This window comes from Enoplosus armatus, chromosome 1, assembly GCF_043641665.1.
Source record: "Enoplosus armatus isolate fEnoArm2 chromosome 1, fEnoArm2.hap1, whole genome shotgun sequence".
Taxonomy (NCBI): Eukaryota; Metazoa; Chordata; class Actinopteri; order Centrarchiformes; family Enoplosidae; genus Enoplosus; species Enoplosus armatus.
The window spans coordinates 12,022,072-12,042,894 of record NC_092180.1 but is presented as its reverse complement, the minus strand read 5'-3'; the positions used below and the strand labels follow the sequence as shown (position 1 = coordinate 12,042,894).

The 20,823-nt window shown below is 40.0% G+C and overlaps 2 protein-coding genes across 3 annotated transcripts; both read left to right on the top strand.

Moving 5' to 3' along the window:
- Nucleotides 1-73: 73 nt before the first annotated feature.
- mphosph10 (M-phase phosphoprotein 10 (U3 small nucleolar ribonucleoprotein)) lies at nucleotides 74-5,384 on the top strand. 2 transcript variants are annotated; one of them, XM_070901898.1, is made up of 11 exons: nucleotides 74-159; nucleotides 1,005-1,662; nucleotides 1,760-1,913; nucleotides 2,038-2,186; nucleotides 2,876-3,017; nucleotides 3,203-3,270; nucleotides 3,360-3,497; nucleotides 3,584-3,697; nucleotides 4,090-4,197; nucleotides 4,288-4,518; nucleotides 5,032-5,384. In XM_070901898.1, exons 1-11 carry the CDS (start codon nucleotides 74-76, stop codon nucleotides 5,179-5,181), a joined length of 1,998 nt encoding a protein of 665 aa, XP_070757999.1. In that variant the 3' UTR covers nucleotides 5,182-5,384. The 2 variants fall into 2 exon arrangements, with proteins under 2 accessions (XP_070757999.1, XP_070757993.1); XM_070901892.1 differs by having other exon boundaries at nucleotides 1,760-1,935; nucleotides 2,030-2,186.
- Nucleotides 5,385-6,542: 1,158 nt separating this feature from the next.
- ist1 (IST1 factor associated with ESCRT-III) lies at nucleotides 6,543-12,549 on the top strand. The gene is made up of 10 exons (XM_070904889.1): nucleotides 6,543-6,629; nucleotides 7,205-7,306; nucleotides 7,462-7,642; nucleotides 7,769-7,856; nucleotides 7,978-8,061; nucleotides 8,170-8,280; nucleotides 8,370-8,561; nucleotides 9,329-9,430; nucleotides 9,922-9,967; nucleotides 10,639-12,549. The coding sequence occupies exons 2-10, from the start codon at nucleotides 7,219-7,221 to the stop codon at nucleotides 10,803-10,805; spliced, it is 1,059 nt and encodes a 352-aa protein (XP_070760990.1). The 5' UTR covers nucleotides 6,543-6,629; nucleotides 7,205-7,218; the 3' UTR covers nucleotides 10,806-12,549.
- The last annotated feature ends 8,274 nt before the right edge of the window (nucleotides 12,550-20,823 follow it).

Below are 20,823 nucleotides of genomic sequence, written 5' to 3'. Positions count from 1 at the left end.
AACAGCAGCGGAAGAGTTCCTCGGCGAGCCTGTTTACCTGCGACACACACGGTCACACATGTGGAGGAAAACCATGGCTAGTGGGGATGTGTGGAGCGTGCTGGAGGAGTGTGTAAAGACAATAAACGCCAACACAGCGCAGCCAGAGAACTTTCTGAGGCAAGTGTTTGCTGTTTGTAAGATTGTGATTTTGAAAAAGCTGTTAAATGTTGTGACGTCGTGTACGCATGTCTGAAGAGAGGAGGTTCAACTAGCTTACCGTTAGCTAAAGCTAACTGCATGAACTTGTAGCGTTAGCACCGTGTTTCATTAAATGGGTAGCTAGCTGTCACAATCAACCTCTTGGATACTTTAAGGAGGACTTGGGAGGTATTTATTATTTACTAAGACGCTGTTTTGCCGTAACTATTCCGTGTTATGGTAACATTAGTACTTAACTCAATCATCCCATGTATTTTTATCAACTAGGACCACAACAACCACAGAAAAGTCAACTAGCATGCATTTACATTTCTCTGGTGTTCTGTTTAGTACAATACTATCAAATGCTGCACGTGATAAGGATGATGTGATTGTGATACATGATAACCAGCCGCTGGGATACGTCAAAATGTTACAGTAACCAAAGCTTTAAAGGCAAAATTCTTTATTAGATGCAAGAGACATATTCTTTATTTATTCACCATTATTGAAGTTTATCCAGAGCCACAAAATTAGAATACAAATTGTTATAGAAAAAAACACATTACTCCATAATAACTAATCATAATTCTAATGCTAACTATAATTCTTGGTACCAGTGTAATGGTAGTGTCGTGTTTAATGTATCACATTACATTGTTGTGTTAAGTATTTGTACCAACCTTAGCATTGAAAATTGCAAACCACAGACCTGCATCCAACTTCATGGGTGTCTTTTTGACAAATAAAATAAAAAAAATACCCTCTTGCTTTGAATAATACACCAGACTTGCCATGCTGATCATGTGTTTCCACCTTTTCAGCCTTCAAGATGGAGTGGCAGCAGACTTCACCTCTCTCACTAAGGCCCTGTATGACCTCCACAAAGCTCAGGAGCCTGCAGATTTTAAAGGCAGTCCGTTGGCTCAGCTGGTGGTGGAAAACTTTGACGAAGAGCAGATCTGGCAGGAGCTGGAGCTGCAGAACAATGCTGTACTGAATCACTTTAAAAATGCCTCTGAAAAGGCTTTGTCAGATGAGACATTAACGTTGCTGGTAGAAGAGGAAGAGAATAGTGATGAGGAAGAAGTAGAGACTGATGATGAAAATGTTGTTGATGAGGAGGAAGAACCACTCAGACAGTCTAAGAAAAAGGCTGTGGAGGCTGAGGATGGGGCAGAGGATTACACAGATGAGGACTCTGATTTAGATTTTGATGTGGATGCTCTGGAGAAGCGAGAGAAACAGAAGAAGGAGATTGGTAGGAAAGGCACCCAAACAAAGGGGGTTCCGTCTGAGGTTGATGATAAGTTCTTCAAACTGTCAGAGATGGAGTCGTTTCTTGATGATATGGACAAGCGAGAGGGAAAGGACGATGAGGACAAAGATGGCGTTGACTATTTTCAGGACCTGCCCTCTGATGAGGACGATGATCTCGACCTAGAGCAAATGATGTCCACAAAAAAGCCAAAGAAAAACACTGTATGTATTTTATCTCTTATTCTCAACTATTTTATTTTGTCCTTTTGATACAGAATACAGGAAATATATGGATTATTGTTTATATTGACAGGTGAAGAGCTCCAGGAATCTCAAGTACAAGGACTTCTTTGATGCTGTGCATAGTGAACCAGCTAAAGCAGATGACCCATCAGATGGAGAGGATGACGGCATGGAAGAAAGCCAGGAAGAAGGTGAAGAAGAAATGGATGACGAGGAAGATGACTATGATGGTGAAGAGGAGGGTGACGATGAGTAAGTGTGATTAAAATTATGTAATGCATATAATTATGTGTGGGAGAAACATGTTTGGTTGATTCCAGCATGTTTGTGTCTGCCCCTTTGCCAGGGATGAAGAGTCCAAAGCATCTCATAAGAAAGTGACCTTTAACCTCTCTGGGGACGAGGACAGCGAGGGAGAGGATGTGGAGGACATTTTTGGAGGAAAAACTCCAAGCTTGGCAAAGTCTGAATCAAAGTCATCATTTGAGAAACGGCAAGAGAAGGTAACCAGGTTTAAAACTGTGCTAATTTGATTTGCCAGTCCATGTTGAGAGTTGTGTGCTCGCGCAATATTTAGCACCTGTTGCAGGATGGGGGGGGGTGCTGCGAGTTAGAAATGAGATATGAAGGAATAAGAGTGTTTTCTGTTCTCTCAGGTTGAATCACTGATGAATTTAAAATGTATTCTGCATTTGAACCATTAATTAATGACTCTCATGAGCACATGGGATGCTCCCCCTCCTCTTCTCACAGGGAATCCACTGATACATTTTTTCATCATTTAACGTTAGAGAAATTCTGCTGCTTTATAATCTGACAGTGCGTAAACGCTGATTTACAGTACGTTAATTTGGGACTCTTTTAATTTACATACTGTATGAAAGCGGTTTGCTGGATATTCATGTATTCACTCATGCAGCTGGCATGAATGAAACATAACAGGAGAGTGCTGACCGGATAATTACAGTGGTTGTACACGGTTTTTTTAACTTCATTTGCTCTGGTCACACAACAAGGAGAAAATCATTTTCATAGATTGATCTGAGAAGAATCTCCTCAACAATTTCAAGTTCCCTAGTTTAATAAGCTGATATGCAATGCAACCCTTTGCAGTGTTTTAGCGTAGGGCTGATTTCGGTCTGAATTGCCGCTAATAGCGATTATTATATCCTGTTGTTGTTCTAACCTGCAGATGTCAGAGAAGATCGAGGAGTTGGAAAAAGCAGCTCTGGCATCAAAGCCCTGGCAGTTGTCCGGAGAGGTGACGGCACAGACCCGTCCAGAAAACAGCATGCTGGAGGAAGATGTGGAGTTTGAGCAGGCATCCAGGATGGGTGAGTGACTCCTCTTCATTTGTGTGTTGTGTTTGTATGTTGGAAAATGACTGTTATTTTGGATTTATGCAATTATTTACACCAGTGTTATGTTTATGTTGTTTGATTAAGGTTACTAAAATGGCGAGAATTTCTTTGTGTGCTATTTCGAATCAGACAATAATATTTTATCTTTGTCCTTTTAGCCCCTGCTATCACAGAGGAAACCACACTACAGCTTGAAGACATCATCAAACAGAGAATTAAAGACCAGGTTAGTCACAATAACTTATTGTCTGAAAAAATACAAGTGTTTTTATTGCCTGATTATAACTCAGTGCCTTTGACTTGTGTTCCCGTAAGGCGTTTGATGATGTGGTCCGCAAGGAGAAACCCAAAGAGGAGGTGTTTGAGTACAAGAAGAGGCTAACGTTGGACCATGAGAAGAGCAAGCAGAGTCTAGCAGAAATCTATGAGCAAGAATACCTGAAGCAGACTCAGGTTTGACTTCTATCGTGTTTTCACTGTTACTCCAACACATATGAACCTGTGCTGCATCCATTTTTTGTATTTGTTTCTTATTTCAGCAAAAGACAGAGGAGGAGAAGGAGAACCCGGCACATGTAGAAATTCAAAAGCTTATGGACACACTCTTCCTAAAGTTGGATGCTCTCTCCAACTTTCACTTCACACCTAAACCAGTAAGTTTTGCCTGACAGGACTAAGTGAAAGTCACCAAATATACCTGAAATATTCAGATTGACTGTCCTTTTGAAAAAATCTGTAGAGGTTACTATGTCAGCACTCACCAGAAATCACAGGTGTATTTAGCAAAAACTTGTGTATTTATTTTTTTACCCATGATTACTTACTTACTCTGGTTAGTGATATCGTCAATTTAGTCTTTGATTCTTAATGCATTAAAACGTTTTTAGACATAATACGTAAATATGCCATCACCTCACATATATCATCTATAAATAGAGCTTAAATGTTAACTGATAATTTGAACATATCCTTGAGAAAATTATGGACAGTAAAGGGTAGCAAGCCAGGGCAGAAAAGCGCATTCATGTTGGCCTTTTGTCCACAGCACGTTCCTGAGGTCAAAGTGGTGTCTAACTTGCCTTCCATCACAATGGAGGAGGTGGCTCCAGTCAGCGCTAGTGATGCTACGCTACTCGCACCAGAAGAAATCAAGGTTCGTCATCAATCCTTTTTCAAACATTTATTTTAATCTTGGTATATTTAGTTACACAGCATGTCTAATAATACTCTCCTCTAACCAAAGGAGAAGAACAAAGCAGGAGATATTCTGGGTGATACTGAGAAGACGTCAACGGACAAGAAGCGCGAGAGACGCCACAAGAAGACGGTGAAGCGTCTAAAGATCAAGGAGAAAGAAAAGAGACAGAAACTTAAAGAGGCCACTACAACTGGAGAGAACAAAAAGCCATCAAAGGCTGAAGTCACAGAAAACCTGAAGAAACTCACAAAAGGAGGCAAAGCCACGATACTCAAGGCGAGTGTTTTCTCTCATGTTCTTTCTCTTATTGCTCAGATCTGTTCCGCATTCAGCGCCTGTATTTGTCTCAGAGTGGGAAATAAGTATTAGCCTGTTTTTTACATAATGATGATGAAAAACTATCCAGTGGTGGAAAGTAACCAAATACATTTACTCAAGTACTGTACTAAAGTTGAGGTACATGTACTTTATTTTTTAAAGACTTTTACTTTTTACTGGTACTTTTAGTAGTAAAGGGTCTGAGTGCTTCTTCCACCAGTGACTGAATCAGCAAAAGATAGAATAGAAACTGGTTAGAGCAGTCAATCGAACCAGCTGATGTGTCGGCAGCATATTGCCATCACAAACTAGGTCACTTATTTTAAGTTGTCAAACTGATTACTCAGTCTCTGCTTCCACTTCCCGGGCGCACCACACCTTGTAAATCCAAAGTACCTATTACATAATTCTTACATAATACTGTGTATGTTCACAAGGTGACTTGACTAACAGGGTGTTCCTCTGTTTCAGGACGAAGGAAAGGACAAAGCTCTGCGGTCCTCTCAAGCCTTCTTCTCTCAGCTGCAGGACCAGGTCAAAAGTCAGATCAAAGGTGCAAAGGACCAGTCTTCAACAAAGAAGAAACGCAAAGAGGTTTCTGTCAGCAAACTCAAGCTATAATAACTGTCATAGTTTGTTGTGGAAGATCAACTTTTTATTGTACAGATTCTTTTTTTATGAGAAAGCTGCAATATATTAAATCTGAAAGTCCTTATTAAATGTTTCCATTTTCATTCAAATAGATCAAGTGCCCAGATGTGTTTGTTTGGCAATAAGTAGAGCATTTTCAACTGTGATAATAAATGTTCATTCACATGAAAATATCAGAGCACTTTCCTTTGTGTAAAGATGAATGTACAGTGCCTGTCTGAAGACCCACAGTTGTTCATAACACTGGAAGAATCTTTTTTTTTTTTTCTTTTCATTACATTCATTGGAAAATCATAAAAGAAACAAAAACAATAGGTATGCATACACATTTTTATTAGTTGTCTGTGGGCACTTAAATGGTGAAACTGTAAAGATCAGCTCATGATCACAAATGCCTCACTATAACAATCTAGGATAGTGTGTGTGTATGTGTGTATATTAGGCTGCTCAAGACTAAACATCAAAGATACAGAAATACTGAAATTAGATAACCTGTGTGAAATCAAGTGACTTTTAAGTTTGAAAACCGTACTCTGGCACAGGTGTTTTTTCACACTGTCAGAAATTAAATAAATTCCCAAAAGTAAAGGTATGAACAAACACCACAAGACAATAATACTCCAGCATCATATAAAGTCTCCCTTGCCTCAGTCAAAGTAAGATAGTCTTAGTAATATGTATTAAATGTATCAAGTATCAGGTACAGTAAAATGTATTGAGTATAAAAACAAAAAGCACACATTGTAAAGAATGGGTTCTTTCACTGTGTAATGTTGCCTGAATCAACTAACTACCAGTGAAAACTTTGAGGGAACAGAAAAAAGTAATACAACAGTGTAAAAAAAATCCTACCTTCAAAAATGTAGTTCAAAAAGTACAAACTAAATATGCAGACTGCCCCCTTTTGGGGTATATTATTATAGTTTCATGTTATTGGATTATTTTATTACAGATTAATTAATGTGGAGGTACTGTTGGGAAATTTAGTCCATCATATTTTAGATGCTGATAATATGATTTGTATGTAAAATGTAGTGAAGTAGAGTGCTAGCTAATTTAAACTCTTAAAATGAAATTAATTTCATGAGCTTGTATAATGTTTTTCATGTGACCAGCACACAAATGTTGCCTTGTGCAATAGAAAGTTAAATATTTCCCTCTGAAATATGCCATAAAAGTGAAAAAAGCTGAAATACTTTAAGTTATAAGGGATACTACTTCAGAATCACAGTATTTCAGTAGCTAAATGTACTTCTGTCACAGATAGTTGATTCCTGTTTGACAGAAAGTATGAAGGCCCCGCCCCTGAGATAAAATTCCCATGACGTCACTTAAGATCATTACGGAAGTGAAGCAGGCGACGGAACACAGCAAGAAACACAAATAAGTTGGTGTGTACGCTTGACTAATATATACAGGTAAGTTACTGTCGCTTTACTAACTATTTGAATTCTTCAAACGACCTGAGTGTGTTTAATCAGTTTGTTTTTATTTTAGTTGGCGTCATGCGAGAGCTAGGTAACTGTTAGCTGGTTAGCGCAAACCATGACAGAACAGAAGACTGCTAACAAAGCAAAGGCTAGCTAACAGTCAGGTTTGGTAACGCAGACACAGAGTTAAGTTTTTAAACGTGTCTATAATAGTGTAAATGAAATAAGGAGAAATAAAATAGATACAAGATGGCAACGTTTAAAGTTGCATGGCTTGGGTAGCTGCTTTGGCTGTCCGTCGCGTCGGGCTGAAGCTAACTGTTTTGAGCTGTTAGACGTTTAATGCTACGTAGTTTTCGCTAGCAAGCTAACTTAACATTTTCCTGAGTGTTGAATTCGTTTGGAGTCAATCTGCGGAGTCATTTTGTTGCTATGGGTTGGTCATGCTCACATGATTAAGTGACTCACAGGATCAGAGGTGGGGGCGAGGTTAGATGGACTCTGCAGGGTGGTTTCGGTTGTATACGTCCCTGTGGTTTTTGATCCTCTCCTCCTGTTCACAGATAGTTTTATCATCATGCTGGGAGGGGGATTCAAAGCAGAGAGGCTAAGAGTCAACCTCCGGTTGGTCATCAACCGACTCAAACTCCTTGAGAAAAAGAAAAGTAAGTCCATGTCGGAATAAAAAGCCTGGTCTCAACTCTCCTGCAGTTGTGGGATCAGTGGGTTCTTGTTTGCAAGACAAGTGTTTCGTTTTTCTGTTCCTCCCGGTAATGACAGTTTACCTTTTCCCACTCCCATTCACAAACTTGAAATGAAGCTGAGCTTGCTCAAAAGGCAAGAAAGGAGATCGCAGATTACCTGTCATCTGGGAAGGATGAACGGGCACGGATCCGCGTGGAGCACATTATCAGAGAGGACTATCTGGTGGAAGCCATGGAGATCCTGGAGCTCTACTGTGACCTGCTGCTGACTCGCTTTGGCCTCATTCAGTCTATGAAGTGAGTGACTTGGCCCACGACGTGCACCAATACCACTCTTGCATAACACACTGATGCACAGTGTACATTATTTGTGGTTGTCAATGTGGTCTTATTTGTTAACCCATTGTCTGTTTCTCCAAATAGGGAACTGGACCCAGGCTTACAGGAGGCAGTTTCCACCCTCATCTGGGCGGCGCCTCGTCTCCTGTCAGAGGTGTCTGAACTAAAAACTGTAAGTACTGTTTAGATATAACATAGTGCTGCAGCATTGCCAACAATGTTAAACAAGTTCTGTCTGTTTATTTCTATTAAGCCGGTCTTGACAGTCTTATCTCTTTAAATGCTTCTTTCAGGTATCTGACCAGCTATGTGCAAAATATAGCAAGGAGTATGGCAAGCTGTGCAGGACAAACCAGATTGGCACAGTCAACGATAGGGTAGGCAATTTTTTCCTCTGACTACCCACGAGTCTGCTCAAGAATGCATGAACCTTCAGCCCAGTAACATTTTAGCAGCATGTAATCACATATCTGATATGTTTATAGCTGATGCACAAGCTGAGCGTGGAGGCCCCTCCCAAGATCTTGGTGGAGCGCTACCTGATCGAGATCGCCAAGAACTATAATGTTCCGTATGAACCTGACGCCATGGTCCGGGTGAGCCTTAACGAATCAGTTATCACTCACTCTGAAGGATGAAGTCACGCACTTTATTTACCAATTCATTCACCTCTGTCTCCGGACAGCCCGAGGTGTGTCCTGGAGAGGAGGCAGACCTGATTGACGTGGACACCGACAAGAAGTCTAGAGGAGGAGGAGGAGGAGGTGGTGGTGGTGGTGGTGGAGGCTTCACTGCTCCTGTTATGCCTATGGCCATGCCCATGCCTATGCCCATGCCCATGCCAACAGCATTCAACTATCCACCTCCCAACGGAGCCGTAAGTGATTCCTTTTAACGACCCTATTCTTTACGATTTTGTTGTGAGTTATACATTTGGTGATAGAAAACTTAGAGTGCAACAGGAGTGGGCGACATGGATGAAATCTTCAATCACAGTATTTATCATCCTGTTGACCAACCATGGACTGCAGTTAACTTTGCCAAAATTATTGGGATGTATGATATTATCTTGAGTATTATTAAATCCTCAAGTGGCGTTAAAACACGCAGCATCTCTCTCTCTAAAAAAACATGGATAATTTGTGTTTTGGCCATTCTTCAAACTAGTTTTAAAGGAACAGTTCTCCTAAATCACAAATAGACTCATTGTCTCACTTGGTCCTAGTGGTATAAAGACTTGCAGACAGTTTCGTGTTCATACCCAGATTTTTTTCTGCTGCCAACGCACTACTATAGAGTTTACTGGTATTATGTTTTTGGTGCTCAAAGCATCCAAAAATTACCTTTGGAACAACTGTAACAAAATACAGTACATTTTATTCTAAAGTAAACTTAACATGTTTAAACTATTGAAGTCCTACACAGCCATTTGTGATTATTGCGATGAAGACTGTTATTGTGGTGACATGGCCGTGTGGCAATGTGAGAAAGGTGTAGTTTTACCAGTAATCATCGCTCCCAAAATGTGACGTATGGTATGAAAACAATTGTACTTTGTTATCCTTACTTTGGATGACCTGAAAGAGATGAGAATTATACACTTATAGATTTTCAGACTTGTACCTGACTGTTGTTTTTCTCCAGGAACCCTTTAATTCTCCCATTGGAACCTACAACAACTTTCAGCACCACATGGGAGGAGGGCAGCCCCCTCAGCTGCCCACTTCTCCCCCCACATATGAGTCTGTAAGTGACTGAACCCCTCCCATCCTTGCCCCCTTCCTGTTCCAACAGATGGACAGACGGACAGGGCAGGGCACCACTCAGGGAAGAGCAGTTCATTCAGCTTGTTTGCAGTTTTGTCTGCCCTCTACCTTTTTTACACTTTTCCTCAGAGTAGATTCTGCTTCATCCACATGGATATAGGTAGCATGAAGTGCTAATTCTGTGACTACTAACTTTGACTTGATCAGTTGCTCTAAATGGGGTTGAAATGTAAAGATGAGTGTTAAGTGTGTCTTAGAGAGAGCTCAGGCTAGCTTAGTCCTAAAGTCTGTTTTTATGTCACACACTGAAGGTGATGGTTTCTCAAAAAATCCCCTGCATTTTCCCTTTTATTTTATTTTGTTTGTTTTTTACTTCTGCAATTAATTCTTTCTCCATACTAACGCATATCATATTAATTTATTTCAATGCAAAGATGACATGATCCATTACACATTTTCTCTGTGTTTCAGATTGATGACCTAACTGACAAACCTTCTGTTCCTTCCCAGGCCATAGGTGAGTTCTGCCAAAAATCAGCAACAGTTAAAATTATTCTATATTTTTGTTGTTGTCAATAAATCCATTTAAAAGACCACAACCAACAGTGCGTTAGTCTGTCTCGAGTGCTTTCCAACTTCCCCACTGTGTCTCTGACTCTCAACCATAAGCCCATTCATTCCTTCTGAAGATGTAAGTCACAGATATATAGTTGCTGTTTTTTTAAATACAGTGCCATTGTTCATCGTAATGCAGGAACATGTCACTCAGTGCAACACTGTGGCTCACAGATTTGTTTTTAATAGTTTTTGGACAACAGTGGAGGTCTTTGGCATAGACGAATAAGTGATCAGGCTTTGGCATCACAGCCAATACTTCAATTCATTGTTGTTGTTTTGGACTTTTCATAGGATTTTTTGACAAGAAGAAAAATGTAGAATATCACAAAATGTATCCTTGAAATATTATTCAAATTATCCCTCAGGTATTTTGTGTAAGAACAGCATTTGTCCATTCCTTTTATTTCTTTTTTCTGTTGTAGTTCTGCTTTCTGACTTTCCATTATGTGTTGTTTACATTTATTCCCACTGCCAGTGGGAAACTCACAACTGTTGTTTTGTTGCTGTTGTATATGCTGCCAGATTTACTACTGCATAAATTAAATTAAAAAAACATATATTACTCTCCAGGTCCTGGCCCGTCATCTAAGGTTTTTGACAACAACGCCCTCCCAGAACTCCCCTCTGTTCCCGACACACTCCCCACATCTTCCTTCGGCAGAAACACCACCACCTCAGACGACATCGACTTTGACGATTTAACGCGGCGGTTTGAGGAGCTGAAGAAGAAGACCTAATTTCTATATCCCTGGTCTATACACACACATACACACACAGGCCTGTGTCATCACCTACGCAGCTCAGAACAGGAAATGGAAAGATCTGAATAGTTCTCCTCCCCCTTCCACGGTGAAGTAATCTTACGTATATATTAAACATACATGTATTCTTACCTCATTTATATAAAAATGACCAGCGTACTGAGGGTGTGGTTGCTCACTCGACCTCATCAGTTAGCAGAAGACTCATTTCTGTCGGCAGTACCACTTGTTTTCATTTCTCTCTATACGGCACATTATATAAATTCTTACATACAATCATGTGGGTGTTCGCTCATTTAAGGTCACGCCGACTTTTAACTTTTCCCATTTGTCTGAGTGATATATTGTATAATCCAGTTTAGATTTTAGTAGTTGCTTTACCTGGGATTTTGGGTCTGACTAATATTTACAGTACATGCCTTGATTCTACTTTGCACATGCTGTATCGCTGTGATCTTTGCCACTGTGTCACCCAGTCCTGTCTCAGACGAGTCAAACAAGCCCGACTGGTCGCCCCGGTTGTGGAGCTGGCAGTCACACTAACAGGCTCTAAACAATCTGCAGCTCTAAAGGCTGCAGATTGTTTCCGAGGCGAGGCTCCAATGCCCAACAATTGTTTTGCATAAAGGTTTTGGGGCAGATAGAGGCCACTGTGGAAAGGACATTTTGAAGCACTCCATACACTTCGAGGTTTATTTATACCAGGAAAAAAAGGGTGTATGAGCCCTCCTGGAAAAGCTCATGGTGACACATGTATATTCTGTTACAGGCGTGATGGGGCACAGATGTAAAGTGATAAGACAGTGTGTAGAAATCTGTAATATAATACATTTACAATGATATAGATAGACCTATTTACACAAATGATTGAACTGTACAGCAAGAAGAGTTCAATATTTGACAAATCTGTTTTCTATATAGCATCTGCAAATAAAGATTGTTTTTTTTGCCCTTTTTGAATGTCAGTTTTACCAAATACCTGCACTTTGTTTTCATTTAAGTACGTAATTTCCAATAAAATGTGTGCAGACAAAATCGCAAGCTAATTTGATTGATTAGATGTAAATATTGACCCCAGAGGTAATAGGTTTGTGTTGTTATCGTGTGTGCATGTGTCTTATACTGTATGTGCACCACTGCATTTGCCTTAGTTCCCATCTCTCATCAGAGGCCTTGCCAGTCTGCACCAGGATTATGCATTTGTTATCAGTCAAGACTGCGTACATGTTGCCTGCATCGAGTCTCAGTTGATCAGATTACATTTTGCTTTATTTGTTTTACCCATAAACAATTCGGTTCAGTTGAAATTTGCAGATTGGTTGAAAAAAAGGGAAACGTCTGTACTGTCAAGAGAGGTAGATGTTTCTATTTTCCTGTGGAGGAATTTGAGTGAGAGGGTTTTGTTGTACAGACATGACGTGTTGCTGCAACCTAACCACGCCCAGTTCTGCTTGCATGGAAAATGGACGGTGGCCTTGAATAAAATGATTCAGCAGTCTCTGGAAAGCACATCAATAGGTTTTACATGTGTTGAAGAAAGTAAAGAGAGATTATTAATGAACACTACAGAACTGTGATCTGTTCACTGTCTTTTCTATGTTGGACTGTTCTTTCATGCATAAACCTGAAGACACAAAATGGTGTCTTGTTAAAAAAAACGAGTTTTTTTCCACTGTATACTAAAATAACAATTTAATAAAAGATTCTTTGGAACTGGAAACTGGTGAGGTTCTTACACTATTTGCTCTTATTGTTCGCAACACTTCCTCTGCCTTACAGTGCTGTAATGTCAAATGGTAACCAGCAGGTGTCCTCAGTGTAAAGGAATTATAAGAGAAATATGCTTGACTAGCAGTGACCGACCACAAACCTAGATGAAGTGGATTATGTGTCGTTGAGGTTTAGTTTTTCCGTTCACCTTCTTCATGGATCCTATTAGTTCTGTCTTGACAGTCTTGCATCATATTGAGACACATTTTACCTGCTCACCTCTAAATGTTTGAAGATCAGTTCAGACTCACAATGGTATTCACGGCCAGCATATCTGACAGATTCAGGTTTGTGCTTGAGACATTATAGCAAGGCCAAGCCGCACGTTATATGACTGTGTGGTTTCTCCAGGCAGACTGACAATGACGAACCGCACTGTCAAACTGTTCATCATTATTTGTTTAGACTTTGCTGTGAGAGGAATGTGGGTCAAGCTACGCTGCTGAAGTGCGGTGAAGTTTGTGGTGTGAGCTGTTGGCCAAAGCTGGAATAACTGCAAGTTTCTGTCAAGCATTTATTCCACTGAAAGGACACCTTCTGCAAAGGAAGTACTCACAAGCTAGATTTGTTGTTGGCTTATCACACCAGTGTTGAGACGATATGGGGATAGTTGTACTGGTTTTCTGTGTCGAGACAGGAGATAAGTCAGTGAAGTAGTGATTGTAAATTATTAGACAGCAAACTGTTTGCCATTGTATATACATTTTGATGCCATTACTAGAATTTCAACCGTACGTATCTGCTCTACAAGGACAAATGTGACATTGATTGGATGACATTAAATAAATATCCACTTCGTTTTGGATTAGGACAAAAACACTAGCACAAAGATGTCTGTTCAGTTAGTGTACTTTATGGAAACAGAGCGTACTCTGATGCTGAAGCTCGATTTATCTGATAGATTGTCAGGAAAATAAATCTGAATACAAAACTGAATACATTGAATTAGTAGTGGTGACGAGTCTGATGATTTCACATTTTTACATCATCTGGTATGTTAGAAAGTTAATGTTATGGTGTTTGTTTTATTTTTGTTTGTTAAATATCAACCTTGTAATTCAGTATAGAGGACAATGTAATATATTTAGATCTTTTTGACATAATAATTGTGACAGTGACTGTTAGGCCATGTGTAACAAAACAGAGCTGATGTTTGAGTAATTTCAGTTGAAATAATAATAGGATTATATGTCATATTGTGGAAATTTTAGATATGCTGTAATTGTATTTTTATCTTAAATATATATCTTGATTGATGAGATTTTTGATCAGGTTCACAAACTTACAGCTCCTGTATGTCTGCAGCTCTTTCAGTTAAAAGTCACTCATAGATTAAACGCATTAGGATTTGAATAGATATCAGTTTATTCAAGTTCACACATACAATACATACAGTATCAATAAATGAAAACAATAAATAAATCAGTCGTTTATGATTAAATAAAAGCACAGAAGGTCTTAGACAGGACATTAAAGTGTCTGCAGACCCGCTTGTATCCCCAAACCAAAAGCACAAACTTGACTGTAGTTACGTCTGCTACATAAATCATTCAAAAGGGAGGACAGACTGAATCACATAGAAGTCGGCATGTGTGATAAGAAGTCATGGCATGCACCTTCAGCATGTATTAACAGTGACGGAAGTGAAATGAAAAAAGCGATCAATTAGTAAACAGCTCCCATATGTGCAATTACATAACAGCAGCTTCCCACTCCTCTAAAAGGGAAAGTCCATGTTGGTGTACGATCGATGGCTGCCCGTCAAACACAGTGATGACTAGTCATGTTGACAGCAGTGGGCTGGCTCTTTGAATGCTGATCATAATGATATAAATATATTTGTCAACTTTGCTAATAGCAAATAATCTGTGCCAGCAATAAATATGGTTGTCATTTTCATGCTAAAACAAGGATATAGTAAATGAAAAAGCGACATGTTGACATGCAAGGGCAACAGTTATTTAATTACCCATTTACTCTGACTCACCACTTCAGAAAACTTTCTCGAGCATCGAAAATGTACACAAACAAAACACCAGAATGTGTTACGCAATTTTATATTCAGAAAGTAAAACTTCCAATAAGTGCAAAAGAGTGTTTAAGGAGCGAGGTTTGCTGTGGATTGCAGCAGCTGAACCCATCGGAGAAGACAGCCTGTCCTCACAGTGTGTGTCTGCCAGAGTACAGCCTACACTTGTCTTGTTGCTCTGTTAAATGGAGAAGACAGTGCAGTAAGACTCCCGGTACTTTACTTCTCTTTAACGGAAGGAAGGATCCACTGATACACTTAAGAGAGAGAAGTCACTTGGGAGGCGGAGAAAACTAAAAGGGTCACTCGTTTGCAGTTGTCAAAGCAAATATTTTTACTGTTTCGTATGCTTCATTACATAAGAGCTCTCAGCAGTCAACCTGAAAGAAAATGGAATGGATACCTCTGTCTGCTTTATGAATTATGAATACGTAGTTTGGACTAAACAATTTATGTGATAAATGAAATTTAGAGGCTGTTTATCCCGGCTTTGTTTTTTCCTAAAAGGCTGCTCTTTCCACTCAGACGTTTTCGCTAGTTTGTAGAATTGACACAGATGTTTTTATGAAAGTTTTTTGTTAAAAGCTTGAAAGACATTTTATTTTGAAGCAAATAAAACGTATTGAAACCAGTTAATTATTCCCCTTAGGGTCACAGTGTTGATTATTAGTGTTTAATTATTATTATAATTCTGAAAAAGTCCTTAAAACTGCATTAACTGAATTTTTGGCCACTTTGGGGGCAGCAGAAACAAGCTGTGAGCACAACATTGACATGTTATCACCTTTTAAGATGATATGGTGAACGTGTTAGCTAACAGTTAATTATTTACACCTCCAGCAGACATGAAGCAACATGTTTATGGCCACCTAAGAACAATATTCACTCTCTTTTAGCTCAGTTTTTGGTCTCCACCAACTCCTGAGGGAAATATCTGACTCTTTAGTTGCTGAGTGCTCCACTATGTTCACCAGCTAGTCGCCAACTCTGCCGTTTGGTGCTACAAGGGTAGAGTACAGTCGTTTTTTTAGAGCTTTTTTGATAAAAAAAAAAAACAATGAACCAAAAGACACTACTAATGCTCTGTAGAGCTGAGGGGAGCTGCAGAGTCGGGTCTGTAGGATTGTCACTGCGAGAGACACCTACAGTAGCAATCTAACCCATCGTTAATATAGAAGTATTGATTATATCAGCTTTAAGGATGATGAAAGTGATGAATAAAAGACATAAGTGAAAACTATAGAGACAAAAAAAAAGCTACCATACTGGTTACATTGCAGTACGAGAAATTTTAAGGACAAAGAAAAGAGCTGCAGACTGTTACTGTACATAATGCATGAAACATTGTTCATAAAAGGTGAAATTTCTGATCACAGTACTTACAACATTTTACTAACAGGTAGGTACACCTGTACACCACCACCTGTCCTGGTAACAGATGGGCTGCATGATGTTTTTCTTACCTGACAGCACTTGCTCAATTTCTTCAGTCTCCTCCACAGCTACAGGTTTCAGCAGCAGGGCAAAAAACACAGCGAGGCCTATCACCTGTGAACAAAAACAAGCCACATAAAATCTTACCTATTGTATACCTGATACACAGAAATATAAAAATGACACAAAACGTGTAATATTCTACAGAAAACAAATCATTTTAAACATAGAAGATTTAAGTTTTCTCATTTTCACCCACCTTGAGAGGCTGCAGTATAAATATGCTTTGGAAGAGGGAGAGGCCCAGAGACATGACCCACTTGATGGACTTTTGTTTGCCGTACTCGAAGCCGTACAACAGGGTGAAGTAAGTGGATACTATACTGATGGACAGTAGCAGGAACCAGCCCAGGAACACACACCACCAGGGCAGCCAGCAGCCCGCCGACGACTTCTTCTTCCTTACGGGAGGCGGGCTGAGCAGAGGAGAGGGAAGTTAAATAGTTAAATAGAACCAGTGACATTTGTACTCTATACAGATGTTTTTGTGCGTTGGCTGGAGTGCTGACCAGTAGGTCAAGTGGCTGGTGAAGACCATCTCAGCCTTGCGAACCAGCAGGTTGGTGATGATGAGGGCCTGCTGGTACTCGTGAGGACTCGGGAAGTTCTTTCCATCCAGTTTCTCCAGGCACATCATGAGGTGACAGAGACCAGCGAGGAGGAACTTGCTGCAGTACACCCAGTGGGAGTCACTCTCACTCTCCCCTTTGACAGGATTACATACAGACCAGCATGTAATTACATTTCTCTGAGAGCAGACAGGCTGGGGAAGAAGTACAATACAATATCTCCAGCCTTGTCCTTTTTTGCATCAGGATATATCTGTGCCCTATTAGGACACTGTCATGCGTCCTTGTTGTCTGTCTGCTTAGCTCAACTACCACTTTGGTGTGTCTTATTCATCCACTTGCCTCGTCTTAACCCTTTTGTATTTTTTGTGTCTGTTCAGGTTATTTGTCCTTTTATGTAAATCCTAATTTATTTGAATCCTAATCTTTTTACCTTGATTGTACAGTGCAGACAGTCCAACCTTTTTTTCTTATATAGAGTTAGACAAACAGGAGGTAATCAATGCTATTTAAAAAAAAAATACTACCTTGCATTAGCTGGATGAACTCGTGCACGCGGTCCAAGGCAGGGAAGAGGTCTTTGGTGGACTCCAGCCGGTGCATCTCTGACATCTTGTTCCTCGGACTTCTGCTCACCAAAGAAATCAACTCCTCTGTATCCTAGGAGAGATGCACAACAAACACCAAATGCTACATGTATACTATTTGATCAGATGCACAGAAAGGTAAGGGTACATATTATACAGTAAAAGGTCAGCAGAAGTCAAAGCCACACAGAACACTGACAGTAACTCTAACTGTAACATAAACTGAAGGGAGAGCGTGTTTCTGGGCTTACAAGGTCAGTGCTGAGGTGAGTATAATGCACAAAACAAGTCACACAAAGAAGTGCTGAACACACACAGAGGTTGTGTAATGCAAAACACACCTTCAGAATAGCCGGTATGGTAACTGGAGGGGAGCTCAAGTTATTCTCAGAGTTGTCTTTTTTAGATTTTGAAATGACGCGGGGTTTGATGCTTCTGAAAATGGTGATGATGAGGATGTTGATTGGAAACATGAGAAGACCACTCTCTACCCCCACCATGATCTCCTGCCAGGTGATTTGCAATGAACCTGGAGAGAAAAAAAACAAACAAAACAAAACAAGGACACTGTGATGAGAAGCAACTGAAACGAGGCCCGGCCAGGATCATCCAGTCACAGAGAATTCTGCACATCGGTTTTATGACTCTCCTCAACTTCGATACAGCTTGTGATAAACTGACTGTAGGCTATTGTATGTCCTCTTTCCTCCTGGACTCCTCCTGGTTGCTTTTGAAAGGAAGGGGGCCTGATCAGATTATACTTGTCCATTCGAAAAAAGTGGAAGTAGGATGCAAAGGCAAAAATCTAAAGAAAATAAAGGAAATTAGCAATGTATATTAACCAAAAACCTTGTTGGTGTTGCAATCATTAATATAATGTGCTGTGATATATATATTTTTTAAGTGCAAGTGGCAACATCAACATGTGTACGTCTGCAGGTTTTACTGCTGCTGTGCAGAGCTGCGCTGACCAAACAGCACCCTCTTGTGGACAATCTGCTCACTGCTAAATGTGTATGAGTGAGTTTGTGAGATAAAACCCAGCTGTATGAGGTGCATCCCAAAAACTCCACCCAGTTTATCCATATTGTGAAGTCTAGCTGACATTACATACACCCACCCACGTATAACAACAGCATTAGTGATGCTACTTTCTCTAACTCTGAGAAGCAACAAATAAGGTTAGTACTATGCAAAAGTTTGTAAAGGTGGCTCTACTCTCTCCTCCCACACATGTTCTATTTGTTTATTGTTGCAAGGCTGTGCCGACACCTCCGTAGTTCAAAACATTTCAGTAGCACATATACAAGCAGAGGTGATAGAGATAATACAATAAATCAGGAGACCGGCAGCCAATTATTTATTTTGTTTCTCAAATTACACCTTGTGCTCCAGCTGGCATATTCATCCAAAACTTTGAGACCTAAAGAAAACCTCTCATTATATTACATTTTAGATATTCATAAGTTATTTATGATCAATATAGTAACTTTCATATAACACTGTGGGTTTGTTGTCCTTATATTCTAGAAGCCATTTGAGCATTTAAAAGCACAATAGGCATCTTTTTCTAAAAGTGGAATGTGGAAAATCATTTTCAGATGCCTTTAACACAATTAATGACTCTGTAATTCACCCAACGAGAAGAGTACTGGCGAGGTCTCATCTACAGGAATGTTCCAGAAGGCGATATTGATGGCCATGGTGCAGAGGAGCAGGCTCATGCAGCAGGAGACCCTCTGGGCGCGAGTGAACGGACTGCGCGAGGGAGGATCCACAATGGACACCCAGATGTGTTCATCCCTAAAGCCGGTTGACGTTCTGCTATGGAAAATATTCCTGACAGAGAAAGACAAAAACCCATAATGACACTAGTCCATAAACATGACTTTCTCACAAGCTGAGTTGGTTTATTTCAACAGTGTAAAGCCGTCCAACTCTGACCTGAAGCTGGCAATCTCGTTGTTCTTTGCAGCATTGAAAGTTTTCTTGGTCATGCCGTCTCCACGGTCAGCACTCAGCCAGCAGTCACAAAAGAAGTGCCACACATGTCGACTTTGGAGGTCCTGAATGGTCACCTTGTTTATATACCTTTTTATAAAACAACAAAGATTAGACATTTACCATATAAGTCATTTTATATGAGAAATGCAAATAATAATATTAGGCAACTAGGCAACTCTGCAAACTAGGATGCACCAAATGGCATGACTAAGTTTTCATTGACCACTTAACACACACAGAGATTTCTTGCCTACCGCCAAATCTAATATTACTATTTTATGTTTGCAATATAAGAGTAAAGATAGCATCAACCTGGTATCTTATTGGAAGTACAACAGTACTGTATATTGCTTATTTCTATATTATACTATAGCTCAGACCTGTTCTCCACTAAAGTGTGTGTTCATGCGTGTGTATAGTATGCTCAGAGTGGTATATTAATGAGAAGTGATAACAAGGTGGTGCTAAATGAGAAGGCAGGCCTGACATTTTAAAGTGTCACTGTGAAGAAGCCTGCAGAGAGGCCATAAACGCTACCTGTACACACCTCTAACAACCCTGTTTACAGGTTTACACTGACACCCACCAATTATCCACATGTTCAGTGTAGAGCTGAATCAATCCAAGCACAAAAAAACACACACAACTGTGTGTCACCTCAAGGTACAACCGAGAAATGACATAAAGCTGCAACTAAACTTGATTTATAATGGTTTCAAAACCAATTACGCCATTTTCAGACAGCTGCCATGGACAACTTTGGGAGGTTGGCGTTTCTGTATATCTGAAAGTTTAAAAAAAAGCATAATTTCTTAATTGCTATGTATGCAGTGTGTATGTTGTATGCTCAGTCTCAGCCTCTAGTACCATGATGGGCGACCTCCAGAGTTGTCGTGCTGCAGCCTGAGGTTTCGCACTTCGCCCAGTGGGAAGGGTGTGGCCAGCACGAACATATCGACAGCTCCTCTCTCAAACACAGGCTTGTCAGGGTCCGTGAGGTTGTGTGTGTCGCTCTCTCCATCTGAGCCAATCAGCTTCACTGTCACCTATAGGACGGTACACCATACTTACTTGACAGCACTGGGTTCACACATCAGTGTCCTGAACCAAGATTGTGTAAAGTACCACACTCGTGTTTGTGCATAGCCCATTTACTACAAACACTTGACATATCTGCAAATCATTTTCTGAAGCAAGCCATAGATTTAGACCGATCAGTGCATTTTTCATCCTTTCCAGGCTGGTTTTCATTCATTTCAGTACCTTTTAAAAAGACTTTTGATAGGACATCCATCACAGTAAACATTTAGTTGTTTCATCTTATACCCTCAGTACTCTCAGTAGAATGATTCTTCTATGAGCTATTTCAATGCTCTGTTAGAAATATTAAAAATAAATAAATAAATAAAATAAATAATTCTGTCAATGAAAGAAGACTCTTACATTGGCAGTAGTCCCAGAATTCTTGCGATGGCCAGTTTGGACACTGATCAGATAGTTGTACCCAGCGCCTGGGTGATTGTCCTCCAGCAGAGTCGTCT

Bases quoted from the DNA above. Each gene is read 5' to 3' on its own strand.
- mphosph10 (XM_070901892.1), top strand. From the start codon at position 74: ATGGCTAGTGGGGATGTGTGGAGCGTGCTGGAGGAGTGTGTAAAGACA. The intron at 3,698-4,089 runs GTAAGTTTTGCC...TTTTGTCCACAG, and splicing joins TTCACTTCACACCTAAACCA to CACGTTCCTGAGGTCAAAGT. The intron at 4,198-4,287 runs GTTCGTCATCAA...CTCTAACCAAAG, and splicing joins TCGCACCAGAAGAAATCAAG to GAGAAGAACAAAGCAGGAGA.
- ist1 (XM_070904889.1), top strand. From the start codon at position 7,219: ATGCTGGGAGGGGGATTCAAAGCAGAGAGGCTAAGAGTCAACCTCCGG. The intron at 7,307-7,461 runs GTAAGTCCATGT...CTTGAAATGAAG, and splicing joins ACTCCTTGAGAAAAAGAAAA to CTGAGCTTGCTCAAAAGGCA. The intron at 8,562-9,328 runs GTAAGTGATTCC...GTTTTTCTCCAG, and splicing joins ATCCACCTCCCAACGGAGCC to GAACCCTTTAATTCTCCCAT.